The following is a 14,878-nucleotide window of genomic DNA, read 5'->3' on the forward strand; positions in this document are numbered from 1 at the left end:
ACTGAACATCATGTCCAAGGCTGAGAGGAGGGTCCACGAATTTAGAGGGATCTTGGTCATCTGACCTATTCTGTGGGAAAATTGTGTCGGTTATTTGTTTCCACAGGTCACGCGTCAGCAGTGCAGCCCATGAGACAAAAAAAGGCAAAAAAAAAAGCAGAAGCAAACCTCTGACTTTTTGTGTTCTTTTTGTCTGCGTGCAGTGAGATGGGACAAACACGACAGATTTCAGCCAATAAAAACATCCTGATGTATAAAGAGAGTGTGCAGTCCAATGTGGGAAACCAAGACAACATGTTTTCCTGTTGCAATCAACCTGTGAACTAAATCCATATGAAGTCAATGGCTGCATCCCTAACAGCTGTATACAGGTGTGATCTGCCTCACCTGCACATACAGTATATGACTATAAATTGTAGGTAAACTGAAATTTATTATAGAAACTAAAAGAGTAGCATTGAGGACCATGAAGGAGACGCCCTGTCTTGTTTGGGCGTGACTGACTTACACACGTGTCCACCTGCCCTCTACCTTCCTTACAACAGTATCATACTTGGAACACAGATACCATTAAGCAGTTCCACAAAGAAGCTGCTATCTCCACTACAACCTCAGTAAGTCCCTCTATATCCATCCATCCGTCCATCTGTCCATCCATCCATCTGTCTGTCCATTCATCCATCCATCCATCCATCCTTTTTCTATACCTTTTGTCTGACCTATTCAGAGTCACAAAGTCTATCCCAGAGCCCCCAGGTACAAGGCAGGCAATAACCCAGGACGGGGCACCTGCCCAATGTAAGGCAAACACACACACACACATTTACAGACAGTTTGGTAACTCCAATTCACCTTAGCGTGTTTTCAGACTGTGGGGGGAAACTGGAGAACCTGGGGGAAACCCCACGACGACATGGGGAGAACATGCAAACTCCACACACACGGTGCCATGGTGGAGCTGTGAGGCGACAGTGTTAATCGCCGCGCCACCCCATTCCTGTATAGTACCGTGAGTAACGTCGATTTCCATTTTGCATTTGCTTAGCATTGATCCCTGTTGAATTGGTGCGATCATCTGATAAACCATCAGGAAATGAAAGGGACACGTGGAGAGGCATGTTTAAGCTGTTTATTCAGTAGTGGGCAGCGGGGCAGGGTCACGCGGCTGCCCGTGTCGGGACCTTTCCCCCGGCACTCAATGTGATGAATCACGCTTAATCTGCGTCTGACAGGAGGGAAGTTTCAGTGTGCTCTACAGAAGGGGAACAGGCAGAACGGAAACATTAAAATAAGTGCAGCCATCGCCTGTGTGTTGGGACCATCTACCAACAAAGGAGCTGCGTAAGAGCGCCACTGAGAAATGGCCGGTTAGCCAGCTAGTTAGTTAGCGTCAGAGATACTGGAATGGCGCCCCTTGCTCTTACCTGTGATGATTTCCTTAACCTGTATTCCTCCACTTCCCACTGGAAAGAAAAAATGAGAGATCATGCCAAACAGAGCCGAGGACAGACGTCATTACTTCCTGTGTCCCTGCTATGATGGTGAAGATTACTTTGAAAAGTGGATCATGGGTTATGGCTGTGAGTGTTGCAAAATGACAGCTTTATATCCGTCCTGCTGCTCTGTGGGGTAACCCGGAGGTTCTCATTCTGTCTTCTTCATAACGCTTGCTGTTGTACACTATGTAATAGCGCATTCACAGCACTGATCTCACAGTGTCGGGTCATAGCGTGAGATTTTATGAGTGTGTACGATTTGGCACTCTGTTCAGCACACTGGAAGCTGCTGTTCTCTCACTTGCCTGCAGGGGGTGTTTAGTTAGCCTCTCTCCAGAGGCAGGGCAGGGGGGTGCTGGAGTGGGGGAGGTCACACCCTGCGAGAGGGAACAGCGCAGGTGAGCGAGGACCCCCCACACTCCTCACACCCCCCCCACCCCACCCCACCTGAACCCCCTAACCCCACCATGTGGCTCAGAGTGAGCAGCCACCATTGGGCACAGTTAATGGGCCGCTTGTGCAGGGGGTCACATGACCACTGCTCTCAGTATCACTGCCAATCTCTAGTGTAACTTGTCTATGTGTAGGTGTTTGTGCGTGTCAGCGTACGTGTGAGTGCCACATGTTTCATTTTTCACAGTCCCAGTGAAACTGACTCACGGCTCTATTAGGAAGACGCACACCACAACGAAATACCATAAGGCAACTGAAAGTCTTTGAATGTCTAGAATGTTCGCAGACTATTGTTGTGGCTTGGTTTACTATTAATCTGTGCAAGAGGTTTCATTTGAGACTGAATACAACATGCTGAAAAGGTACAGAAAGATGTTAATGACCTTGCCGTGCAGACAGAAATAACCAACTCAGCTGAACACTAGGTGTGAGATTTTCACTGCATCTCCAGAGTTGTGCACTACTTATATGCTTTTTGTTGTAGTTTTTTAAAATACTGTATATTGTTTTCCTTTGTATGTTGCACATCACTTTGTTGCCTTACCTGTGAAGCTGTATGAGGAATCCGATAAGGATGAATCTGGCAACCTAAAAGTCAGACACCATATAGAAGTTAAAAAATATCCCAGTTGCACAATCACAGCACAGTCCATCACGCAGAGGCTCACTTGATATCATTTCCCTCCAGCAGTTTTCTGTAGGTGGAGATTTCCACATCCAGGGCCAGCTTGACGTCCAAGAGCTCCTGATAGGCGAGGATCTGTTTGTGCAGGTCGGCCTTGGCTACCTCGATGGCCGACGTCAGGCTGGCGATCTGGGCCTGGTAGTCAGCCACTCCTACACTGGACTGGGCCTGAGCTTCTGCGAGACTCTGCTCAAGGGTCAGGTTCTGTGGGAAGGGGACAGGGGAAGGCAACCAGCTCATACACATTCATGTGCTGCTCATGACCTGCATTACAACAGTTCAGGGAAAAACTGAGAATGAAGACAGAGCAGGGCTATCATCGCTAATGAAAACTAAAACTATCCATTCATCCATCCATCCATCCATTCATTTTCTGCCAGGGTTGGGTCACAGGGGCAGCAGTCTAAGCAGGGTTTCCCAGACCTCCCTCCGATATACAGTAATCTCTCCAGCGTGTCCTGGGTCTGCCCCGGGGCCTCCTTGTTGGATACCTCCCCAGGGAGCCATCCATGAAGCATCCTAAATAGATGCCCGAACCACCTCAGCTGGCTCCTTTTGATGTAGAGGAGCAGCGACTCTACTTTGAGTCCCTCCCGAATGTCTGAGCTCTTCATCGTCTCTCTAAGGCTGAGCCCAGACACGCTATGGCGGAAACTCATTTCTGGCGCTTGTATCTGCGATCTCATTCTTTCAGTCACTACCCAGAGCTCATGACCACTGGTGAGGGCAGGAACGTAGATCGGCTGGTAAATCAAAAGCTTCGCCTTCTGGCTCAGCTCCCTCTTCGTCACGACCGAACAGGTCAGCGTCTGCGTTACTCACTAGTGAGAAAACTAAAACTATAAGAAAAATCTTTTGCAAACTGAAATAAAATACGAAAATGTAATAAAAAGCAACAGCAAAAAAAGCTATAAATGTTTGCCATTACGTTTTTTTTAAATACAGTTTAGCTGAAGTAATGCTTTGTTTATTGTTAAGGTAAATAATACCTGGAGCATGATTTCTCCATTTTAAGGACATCAGTATATAACATACAATGTCTGTTCTTGCAGGATTCTCTAAATATCAGACACATAAAACAGCTCTACAACTTTCAGTCTGTTCCTAGAAATAAAATTACTAAAACTCAAAAAATAAAACATATAAATATATATTTAAAGTAAAAACTAATAAAACCACATTAAAAACTAAATAAAACTAAACTGGATTTCAAATAATAATTGAAAATAAGGTTAAAAATAAATTTAAAAAGAATAAATTAAAAATCAAAACCCTAACAACACTAAGGCAGACAGTTGCATTTATTCTGCAATAATACGAGGCACGTTTAGTTTAAATACAGTGCTAGACTCAATAGTTCAGGCTGCCAAGTAAGAATTTGTCGAGAATATTTTCCTGATACTACTTATGTTGAAACCACTGAGTTTTATTGAGCATACTCCCACCTTAACTCACCTTCAGCCAATCATAAGCCACAAACTGACTTGGTCAGTGGGGGAGGAGTCAATGTCTTTGAGGGAAACCAAGGTGGGGGAAAGTTAAAGGCCACAGGTTCTGGGGTCAAGAGGACCCCAATCGCTAAGTCGAAGTCAAGATGGCAGCCGTGGCAGACGGGTACCACTGTGTCAGCTCAGGCCCCCACCTAACCATTATCTGGCAGCTCCCTGCGTACCAGTTCTAACCTGATATAGATCAAGCTTCGTGCCTAAACTGACTGAATCATGCTTCTTTTACAATGCTAATAAATGTTGCTGTGAAATGTCTTCATCTTTACGCACTCTGAAAAAGGGAAGGACTTTCCAGGTTTAGTCTGAAATCCCCTTGATAGAAACAGAAACATCAGTCCGTGCGAATGAGAGACAGAAAGAGTCCGCTTGTATGTCTGCTTTGTGTTAGCTAGTCATACGTGGAAATTTAAGGGGTTTCTAGCTGATTATAAAGTGATAGTTAGTTGTGCTTTTGTAACGATTCTTTTAACAGCTGCTGTAGAGTTCAAAATGCCTTTTATTTCATCAGAGACACATTATACGCATTTATGTAGCACTGGCTTTCCCCTTTATCTAGCCTTAAACTCATAACTGAATGGCTGTATATTCTGTGGAGCAGGTACAGGAGAGACCAGCACTTGAAGTATGGCTGAGTACAGGGGCGTAACTTTGGCTGGAACATTGGGGGGGTTGAGGTCTCCACCCATTACAGGGGAAACATGATTATTGGGGGGGTTGTATTAGCTGGTTTTTATTTATTGGGGGGGTTACAACCCCCCCCCCCCCCATCCCCCCCATAATTTACGCCCATGGCTGAGTAGCAGGAGACACTGCACGAGGTGAGACTTACAGCAGATGCCAGACTTTGCAGCTCCAGAGCGAGGCTCTGTAGCTCCTTCCTGGCGGCGCTGATCTCCACCTTGGCCGAGGAAATGGCCTCTGTGTTCTTCGCTGTCGCCGTTTGCATCTCCTCCATCTGTCAAGGGATCGATGGGTGAAACAGAAAAATCAGGCATGTTCAGTGACGGCCTTTCTGTCTATCACACTCAGTAACAGAGGTGCCACCTGCCCCATATTTTAGGCGAAAATAAAATACCGTGTGGTGTTTTTGAACCAATACGGGAGGTGATTTATTCCGTATTTTTGTATACGGACCAAAATGAAATCCGTGACATGTAAATTTTAGCATTGTTTAACCCCCAACCCTACTCCAAGAAATTCCCACTGGGATCGATTAAGCTAACCTAATGTAATCTGTGCCTTATTACCAGTGTTGAAAGAGCAATTCCTGTTTGTGCTAGACAATAGTAAGCCATGTATAGTTTGAAAAAGCATTCAAAGCCAACCACAGCATCCACACAAGCAGGTTTTACAGATGAAGCGAAAATTACTGACAAGGATCGCAAACAGAGAGAAAAGACCTAGGATATTGCTACAGAAGCTGGACAGCACAGAGCAATCAGATTGATTATGAATGATTTATAAATCATGAAGAGCCCCTGGGGGTGCCAGTCTGGGGGTGCCAGTAGTCATAACAGAGGAGCATGGATATAAAAGTTAGGACACTTTACTGCCCTCCAAAGGCAAAACTGAGTAACTACACTGACACAAAAATTTGTTTTTTGACTGTCCCCCCCGCATGTGCAGTAGGTAGCTAAATGACAGTGTTTTCTTCAAAACTAAGCATAGCTGAACTGAAATATTTAGTCACGCAATGAAACGGTGCCTAAGAAACCCAATTTAGGTCAGTTTTGATAAAATGTGCAGCTATGATGTTCTTCCTTTGCACGGCAGCAAAGTGAATGAAACAGCACTCGATTAAAGAGTTTTTGTGGGATTACAGGTGCTCTTTTCCTAAATGGAAAAAATTCTAAATCAAATAAGATAGATAGATAGATAGATAGATAGATAGATAGATAGATAGATAGATGTTTCTGATTAAGTACATAATTTCTGTAACTAACTAAATACCAGAAATTGGAAAGAAAATAAATGAATACAAGTTTAAACTCAGAAAAAAACACTGTATTATATGTTGTTAAACACTCTATTACATTTTTACCCTCGTGATCGCTGCTGAGCCTGGAAGCCTGGCTGTGTAGATGCTGCCATCGCACGGCATCAGTGAATAGCATCGTACAGAATATCACTGGCAGATCGGAACTCAAAGCTGACCACTGAACGTGCATCACTATCGGATCGTCGTCAAATCAAAATTTCGTAAGCTGAACCATCTGTAGGAGCATCTGTAGCGAGATCTCAAGAGCAGACAGTGATCAGTGAGACAGAGGAGCTGGACGGTACCTTTAGCTTGTAGTAAGCGTCAGCCTCTTCTCGGTGCTGCTGTACCGACTTCTCATACTCCGTCCTCATCTTATTGAGAGCCACCGAGATATCGAAGGATCTGCCGGTGTCCACCGCAATCATGGACACCGACTTCTCCATAGAGGTGGTGCCCAGCTTAGCCTGCAGCGTCGACAGCTCCTAAATGGCGCAGGGAGGAACCGACAGGAGTTTCAGTATCATAGTGATATGATCTCCTGACTCGGAGATACTAAAGACACCTGGCTCCTTTGTGTAGGCCTTGTACAGAAAGGCTCAACAGGTCCCAGGAGCTGAGGAATGATGCATGGGCGACATCGAAACGCTGAGTTACACAAAACAAGACAAAAATGTTTCAGTCAAACAAATCCTGTTCATCGCTAATGTCTGCTCAGCACTAGGAAAAGATGCCCCTAGAATGTTCCATACCTCTTCCTGAGTCTTAGTGACAAAGTCCAGCTCGTTTCTCAGACTGGCAAGCTTGGCGTCCAGGTCAATGCGGAGGTCGGATGCTGTCTCGACGTCCTGAGGGAGGGAAAGGGACCCCTTCGTTTCAATAGGCAATCTCACAGCCTGTTACACAGTCAGTGTTTCAACCTGTTCTGGATTGCATCCACTTTCCTAGTTGTCAGTGTGCCACCCCTTCAGTTTTTTATTTCTTACCCTCTTCATGGAACTGATGTCAGACTCCAGCTGAAACTTCACACCCTGCTCAAAATCCAGCCTGCCAGACAAAAAAAAAAGCAGCTTGAGATGTTCTGGAGGTGCTGAGGCGATCTGATCAACGAATCAAATAGTTCTGGCTGCATAAAGAGATCTTCAACTCAACTCGGGGCATTCCCACGTGTACCACCTAAACCAACGCAACGCTCATGGACACGGACATGGACGGACACTTACTTGGCCTTCAGTTCATGAGCTGTGCCACGGATGTTGTCCAGCTCGATCTCCAACTTGATGGTGTCCAGAGTGAGGTTCTCCAAGGTGTTGCGGTACTCATTGAGCTGGGCCTCGTACTCCGCGGTGGAGGTGCTCGAGCTCTCGGGGGACATGTCTGCCCCTCCGGTCAGCTGCGAGAGCTTGGCCTCCAGGGCGACGTTCTCCTGCTGCAGCACCCGCACCTTAGCCATGTACGAGGAGAAGCGGTCATTCAGCCCGGAGAGCGTGTGCTTCTCTGCCTCCCGGGAGAGCACAGGGGCCAGCATGGGCCCCAAGGCAGGTCCAGCCACCATGGCGGACCCAGCGCTCAGGCCACCTGCTGCGAGGGTGCGGCCCATGGTAAAAGCTGGGCTGGGAACCAGGGCAGATCCACCCGCCCCTGCCCCGGCACCAGCCCCAGCTCCACCACCCAGGCCGAGGCCGAGACCAAACCCACTTCCCAGACCTAGCCCTGCACCCATACCAGCACCTGCCCCAAAACCCAGACCCAACCTGGACCCAAGGGCCAAGCCAGCACCTCCCATCCCTCCAGAGAAGCCTAGGCTACCCCCACTGGACATCCTAGATGAGGACAAATACAGAGACATGTTGTCAGGCTAGCAGTCACCGAGGCAGCACAAAGAGAACTGGACGGCAAATGACCAAAAAGCCTGGTGCTCCTTCTTAATATAGTGGCAAAAAGGGTGTGTTAGGGGAGGGGGGTCCCGGACACACCCCACACTCCAGCAGGGGGCAGGAGCACACCCCCAGGCTGGGCCCGACGCTTGTTCACAAGCGTCACAGGGCCGCACCCTCGGGACCGGCAGCTAAAGCGATTTATGGCCAGCTGGCAGTGCAGCGTTCAGCAGGAGTCCCTTTACCTTCACACCGCAGCCCTCAACCGCTCGGCTTTATCTCCGATGCCAATAAACTGTGGAATTCCTGCCCCGAGTGCAGTGATTGACAGGAGACGCCACTTGTTCTGGAATCTTCCCTAAGGGCATGGGGGGGTAGCTGTGGCACCGGCAGCTGCTGAATGCCGCACCCAGACCCTGTGGAGACTCGCCTACCCTGTGACCTGCTGCATGAACGCATGTTGCCTCCATGCCCACAAATCCTTGTGCCACATCAGCACCACTGACCCGCCTTGGGAGGAGGACACGGTCCTGATAACCGGCCACCAAAGAGACGCTGAGTAACTCCATGTGCTACATCACCACCTCTGACACACCCGGGGGGGGGGGGGACTGTGTCCTGCTGCCTGGGTGCCAGAGACACTGAGTAACTCCACATGCCACATCAGCACCTCTGAAATGAGCACAGCGTCCCTCTGAATACTATCAGAACTGTACTCTGCTTGTCCAAAACACGGTGGTGAGAAGCATGCAGATGCTCAATGCTGTTTGTCCAGCACATCCCACAGATGCTTGATTGGATTGCAATCTGGGGAATTTGGAGGCCAAGTCGACACCTTGGATTCTCTGTCATGTTCCTCAAACCATTCCTGAATCATTTCTGCAGTGTGACAGGGAACATTATCCTGCTGATAGAGGCAACTGCCATCTGGGAATACCAGTGACATAAAGGGGTGTACTAGGTCTGCAACAATGTTTAGGTAGGTGGTACGTGTCAAAGTAACATCCGCATGAAGGCCAGAACCCAAGGTTTCCCGGCATAACACTGCCCAGAGCATCACATGCCTACTGGAGGCCCTTTCGGCGGCGGACAGGGGTCAGCATGGACACTCTGACCGGTCTGCAGCTACGCAGCCCAATACGCAGCAAACTGAGATGCACTGTGTGATCTGACCCCTTTCTATCATAACCAGCATTTACCTTTTCAGTAATTTGTGATACAGTCGCTGTACTGTGGGATCAGGCCAGACAGGCTCGCCTTCGCTCCCCATATGCATGAGTGAGGATTGGGCACCATGATCCTGTTGTCAGTTCACCGGTTGGCCTTCCTTGGACCAGTTTTGGGAGGTACTGACTCTGGCTACCAGGTGGACCGCACAAGACGTTATGGCTGATCAGCGTTTGATCTTAAATAACATGTATATTTTGACTTCAGCTGGTCAAAATGTCCTTGTGGGAAACACATCACAATTACACCATAATATTCTGAATTTATATGATGATTTCTTGATAAAAGAAAGCTTGCTAACAGTATGCACTTGGTAGGTATTAAACACACCTTCCATCATTGCCTTGGACTGTGTCTTTTAGAGGTCTCGATCCCAGAATATCTCTGCCACAACTTGCTACCCGCTGACAGTCTGATTAACAGTTCCAACAAAACCTGCGGCTATGCTTCAGTTTTCTATGTTTCAGCTATGAAATAATATACCTGCAGGGTGGACACAAGTCTGGGCATTACAGACGCTATCTGACAATGTGGGTGCCAATCACCCTAAGCCTTTGCAGAAAATACCACAGAAAGATCCCACTGGCATGAAACCACCATTAAAGAAGATGGTAACTATACATTTCTGCAAGTATTATTGTGTTTTTCCTATTGTATAGACTGTAGAATATAAATGGCAAGGTGATCAATCGGAACATCCACAGAATGCTGCACCTGCAGCTTATTCACGCCAGGAGAAAGAGCAGAACAGCCCGGAAAGAGGTCGGCTGCCTTTCCCAGGGGTACGGTGGGCTGTATTCTGGGTAAGTACCGTGCCTTCTGCACCAAGAGAGGATGTGGTTTTTTGAAGGTCTGGATACTTAAAAGCCATGTCAACTGACTCACTCAATCTGCCGTCTGCGACTTCTAAATCTGAAAACTTTTATAAGAATGATATAAATAGCTTAAGACAGATTCATGCTTAAATCAGTTTTGAAGAACAATGAAAAAACAATGGCAGGCATATAACAGAATCTAGCTCTACAGCAGATACCTTTCTGTTGAAACGGTTCTGATTTAATCTTGAAAGATCATGTGGGTTTTCTTACACTTGTGCTAAATAGGTACAAAATACAGCTCTGGAAAAAAATGAGACCATTCCACATTTTCTTAAATTAGCATTTTAATGCTAATTTAAACAGTAGTAAATAAGAACAAGGTGAAGCAGGAGACAGTGGAAATTACCAGAAACCAGCCAGGTAAAGGGCAGAAGCAACTTTCTCATGCCAGAGATGACGTTAACTTATCTGGCAGTGCCTCATAAATTGAAAGATGATCTCAAGTACCATCAAAAGGAATGGGAAACATTAAGTGGCATGAAATGCACTGCTAGGACAGTTCATAACAGGCTCCTAGAAGCAGGACTGAAGACCCATAAATCAAGGAAGAAGACTTCATTAATGAAAAGCAGAGAAGATCCAGGCTCTTTGCAAAAAAATGTATATTTTACTCAGGTGCCTACCCATAAATTGATAAGTGAGTGAATCTGAAAATTCTGCCATAGTCTCTTAATTTTTCCCAGAACTATATACAGTATATCTGACATCTGGCCACTCTTATGAAGACTTTCCTCAGCAGCACGTGACCAGCCTTTGACACTGAAATTCGGTTGAAATGATGAGCTGACAAAATGTTGAAACAAAGTTTAATGCTGTACAAACGTTCACAAAATATTCATTTTTTTCCAAAGCTGTACATTGGGCCTATACTGCCCTCTGCTGACAAAATCAAGAACCTACTTAGGAAAACAGGACACATGGGCTATGATGCTATTACTTGTCTGCAAATTTCTTATAACAAAGAGTGACAAAATACAAAGACAAATTGAAATGCCAGTTACGTAAAAATGTATGGAAAATACATGCACAGCTCTGAAAATAATTTAGTCATTGTTTTTATACAGAATATCTACTTTGTGTTCTTTTGGGGTCATCCAGGCTGGTAAGTATACTATATATATTACCTGAATTCAAACAAACGGCTGGTTAGATGGATATTTTTACAGTCTGTCGATTTATATTTCACAGGAGGTTTATACACTGGGAAAATTAATTATCAATTATCATAATTACAATAGCACTGCTGTACAGAGAATGATTTCGGTAGATTTTTTAAAACACAAAAATACAATAACTATACACTGCGATACCCTGTTACTAAATGCATCATTCACAAACAATCAGGACACTGGAGAAGAGTGCTGATACGCACAAACGTGCTGCAGCAAGCGAAAGCTGGAATTCCGTTCCATCCATCCAGGGGTAAATTATTGTGAATGTGTGCTGTGTGCTGACATAAGTGCTTCCCTTTCGGCACAGAAACGTTAGCAGGGCTGACCAACGTGCACGGGGTAAGTGTGCAAAAGAGTGAAACAAAAATAAGAGGACATCATACAGAGCCGATCGGAGATGACGTGAGTGTTTGGCAGGACCTGTAAGGGGATTAACTTGCCATTCCAGGCTTAGAAGAGGTACGAAAAACAGATACAGCTTTTTTCTTTTCTTCATATATCTCCCGATAGCAAGAAAAGGTATCTTCTACCATTCTTTGCACTTTTAGGAATCGAGACGTATTCGGATCCATTTTCTCAAACCTAGCCAAACATGAATTCAGTTCCCTAAAAGCAACTGTCATCTCTTTTGCCGTGAACCGTTTTGGTTCAACTTCAGGTTCCGCGTCTTCGCTCCTTTCATCTTCTGCAACTCGTGCAGCTTCCAACTCCATGAGATCTGCATTAGATAATTCATTATTATGCGACTCAATCAGTTCTTCCACGTCCTCTTTACTCACTTCCAGCTGCAACTGCTTGCCAAGCTGGACAATTTTTTCACCCACTTCATCGAAAGTCTCGTCCTCTTCCAAGCCCCTGAAGTCGCTGACAAACCATGGACAAAGTTTCTTCCAGACGTTGTTCATGCATGCTTGTGAAACCTCCGCCCATGCCTTTTCAATATTCCGAATAGCGTGATAAATATTGTACGATTTCCAAAAGTCAACGAATGTTGTATCCAGATTTTCATCTATTGCCGCCACTGCCTGAGCAAAAGTTGCGCATAAATAATAGGCCTTTAAGTTTGCAATCACGCCTTGATCCATGGGCTGTATTAATGATGCAATATTCGGAGGGAGGTAAACAACCTTGACGTTTGGGTGGAAATCGTCCAGGTCGGCTGGATGACCAGGAGCATTATCCAGAATAAGCATAATCTTGAAGGGAACGTCATTTTCTTTGCAATATTTTTCTACTTCAGGAATGAAACAACTGACAAACCAATCCTCAAATACTGGGACGGTGATCCAGGCATTGCTATTGGAGCGATAATGCACCGGCAGAGTCGCCTTGCTGACCCCCTTTAAAGCTCGCGGGTTTTCACACGGGTAACCCAGAAGTGGTTTTAGTTTACAGGTTCCCGATGCATTTCCGCCCAGCAATAGAGTAAGCCTATCATTTGAGGCTTTATATCCAGGCGCAGTGTTTTCCTGTTTCGATATATATGTGCGCGACGGCATTTTTTTCCAAAATAAAGCTGTCTGATCCGCGTTAAAAACCTGTTCGGAAGAGTACGGACCTTCCTCGATGATTTTGTGCAGCCAGTCGGGGAAGTGTCGCGCTTGCTCGGCACCGGCAGTCTCCCCGTTCACTTTAACATTATGGAAACCTGCACGCTTTTTAAACCGCGCGAACCAGCCACTGCTCGCAGTAAATGATTGCGTGCCTTCCGGATATTTTTCCCTAAGGTCATCGAAGAGGCTTCTTGCCTTTGCTTGTATGGTGACTAGGCTTAGCGGAATACGTTTCTGGATTTGGTCTTCTATCCATAATGTTAGTAGTTTCTCCATCTCACTAATTGCACCTTCACGTTTCTTCGTTATTATCGTCGACTTCAAACATGCCGCTCTTCTCACATGCTGTTTTATACGGGCAGCATCCTTCACTATAGTGTTTATGGTTGAAACAGCTAAGCCGAATTCACGTGCAATCGCTGATAAGCTTTGTCCACCTTCATATTTCCGGATGATTTTCATTTTCAATTCTAAATCAATCACTGTACGTTTACGAACTGATTCACTTTTACGTTCATTAAGGCGCTTACTGCCACCCATAGTTGCGCAATATCAGAAAATAAGTGCAAACAACGGAAAAGACGCAGCGTTTACCGAGAACTGTCGTTTTTATGGAGTACGGCCCAGCCTCGGACGGTCTGTGTCCTTTTTCGTTTTGGCGCTTCCGTGAGCTCTATGTATTTCGGATGTTTTTGCGTAAGTGCGGATTTACGTAAGTCCGGGGCTGCCTGTAGGCAGTTCTCGACTGACGTAACTAATCCGTTTCACAAACCCTTACGTAAGCCTAATTTTACATAAATCGGATTTACACTCTCCTCATACCATTCAAGACACTACAGAAATATACTAGTAATACGTACTAAAGACACATCCATAAATTTAAAGTTTTAAGACAGTTTAAATGCTGTATTTTCACTTTAAGTTTATTTACTTTCAGTAACTGTGTATCTCGGATATTTTTGCGCAAAACCGGTTTTACGGTTGTACGTGATTAAAATGAGTGTACAGATACACACATAAACACTAAAAAGGTAAAATATATTAGGGAGTAAGCATACACCTATATACTTTTCTAACAGCCAGCTGGTTTCCTTTTGAATAGCCTAATTTTCTAACAGATAGCTAGTTTCAATATTTATTTAGGGTTCAGTAATCTCCCAATCAATAAACCTTTGTATTTAAATTAGGCCTATGTTGTGCGCCCCCCCCCCCCCAAATTAACAGACCACAGGTATAATGAACTTCATGAAATTAGTACATACAGAGACCACCTTAATTGGATTATATGGTAACTGGCCGAATTAACACAATGTCCACCACAACACACGTTGCTTTATTCAGAATATCGTAGAGCAATAAATAGCCAGTTCATACAGGAAAAAAAATTGCAATAGATGTTATTTAAGAAGGACACCATAAGCTGCCAGCATGCAGCTCCTGGTCACTATGTGACACAAAGCAGTATTCACACGTGACACCCCACCCATCAGTCACCACACACAAGGTGTTATCACTTAGTTACACACATTAGCACAGGGGTCTCCAACTCCGGTCCTGGAGAGCTACTATCCAGTAGGTTTTCTATCCTGGTAAATACCAGGAGCAGGTGTAGCTCATCAGAAGCCAGGTAGGATAGAAAACTTACTGGATAGTAGCTCTCCAGGACCGGAGTTGGTGACCCCTGCATTAGCATAACCTATTAGGACTTATTCTTACACACGCATGACGTGTTACCGGAGTGCGAAAAGACGCATTTATATAACACAAGAGCAACGACAAGCTAAGCGTCTGAAAGAAACCCACTAACTACAAAGCACATTATCAACAAATTCACTACAGGTTAATAAAACATATATACCTGAGCCCAAAAGAGCTTAATTTATCCAGACTTAAAGACTGCTTTCAATCCTCATGCAGCGATTTATCATTTCCACAAGAGGGAGCTGTATCTCACGTTAGTTATAGGCCTATTGCAAAGTGAAACATTAAAATTACTATTTTTTTCTTTTCTGCAGACAGAACTTGTACTGAAACACCTTATTTGCATTGAC

General features: G+C 45.2%; 1 protein-coding gene and 1 long non-coding RNA gene across 3 annotated transcripts; both read right to left on the reverse strand.

Annotated features, from left to right (window-relative positions):
- Positions 1–1,115: 1,115 nt before the first annotated feature.
- LOC111834061 (thread biopolymer filament subunit gamma) lies at positions 1,116–8,033 on the reverse strand. 2 transcript variants are annotated; one of them, XR_002835897.2, is made up of 10 exons: positions 7,344–8,033; positions 7,107–7,167; positions 6,873–6,968; positions 6,426–6,605; positions 4,972–5,097; positions 2,618–2,838; positions 2,494–2,537; positions 1,802–1,873; positions 1,425–1,463; positions 1,116–1,252 (listed from the first exon to the last, which is right to left on the reverse strand). XR_002835897.2 is itself a non-coding variant. In XM_023792955.2 (9 exons), the coding sequence occupies exons 1-9, from the start codon at positions 7,967–7,969 to the stop codon at positions 1,215–1,217; spliced, it is 1,431 nt and encodes a 476-aa protein (XP_023648723.1). In that variant the 5' UTR covers positions 7,970–8,033; the 3' UTR covers positions 1,116–1,214. The 2 variants fall into 2 exon arrangements, 1 of the variants encoding a protein (XP_023648723.1); XM_023792955.2 differs by lacking the exon at positions 1,802–1,873.
- Positions 8,034–10,890: 2,857 nt separating this feature from the next.
- LOC111834063 (uncharacterized) lies at positions 10,891–13,631 on the reverse strand. Its single transcript, XR_011990057.1, has 2 exons — positions 13,422–13,631; positions 10,891–11,992 (listed from the first exon to the last, which is right to left on the reverse strand). It is a non-coding gene; the product is annotated as an uncharacterized lncRNA (long non-coding RNA).
- Between the last annotated feature and the right edge of the window lie 1,247 nt (positions 13,632–14,878).

The sequence above is a fragment of the Paramormyrops kingsleyae genome, chromosome 4 (assembly GCF_048594095.1).
Source record: "Paramormyrops kingsleyae isolate MSU_618 chromosome 4, PKINGS_0.4, whole genome shotgun sequence".
NCBI lineage: Eukaryota > Metazoa > Chordata > Actinopteri > Osteoglossiformes > Mormyridae > Paramormyrops > Paramormyrops kingsleyae.

Coding starts and splice junctions, on each gene's coding strand:
- LOC111834061 (XM_023792955.2), bottom strand. CDS start 7,969: ATGTCTCTGTATTTGTCCTCATCTAGGATGTCCAGTGGGGGTAGCCTA. Junction 7,168..7,343: donor GCTCATGAACTGAAGGCCAA/GTAAGTGTCCGT, acceptor TTTGTCTGGCAG/GCTGGATTTTGAGCAGGGTG. Junction 6,606..6,872: donor TCACTAAGACTCAGGAAGAG/GTATGGAACATT, acceptor TGCGCCATTTAG/GAGCTGTCGACGCTGCAGGC.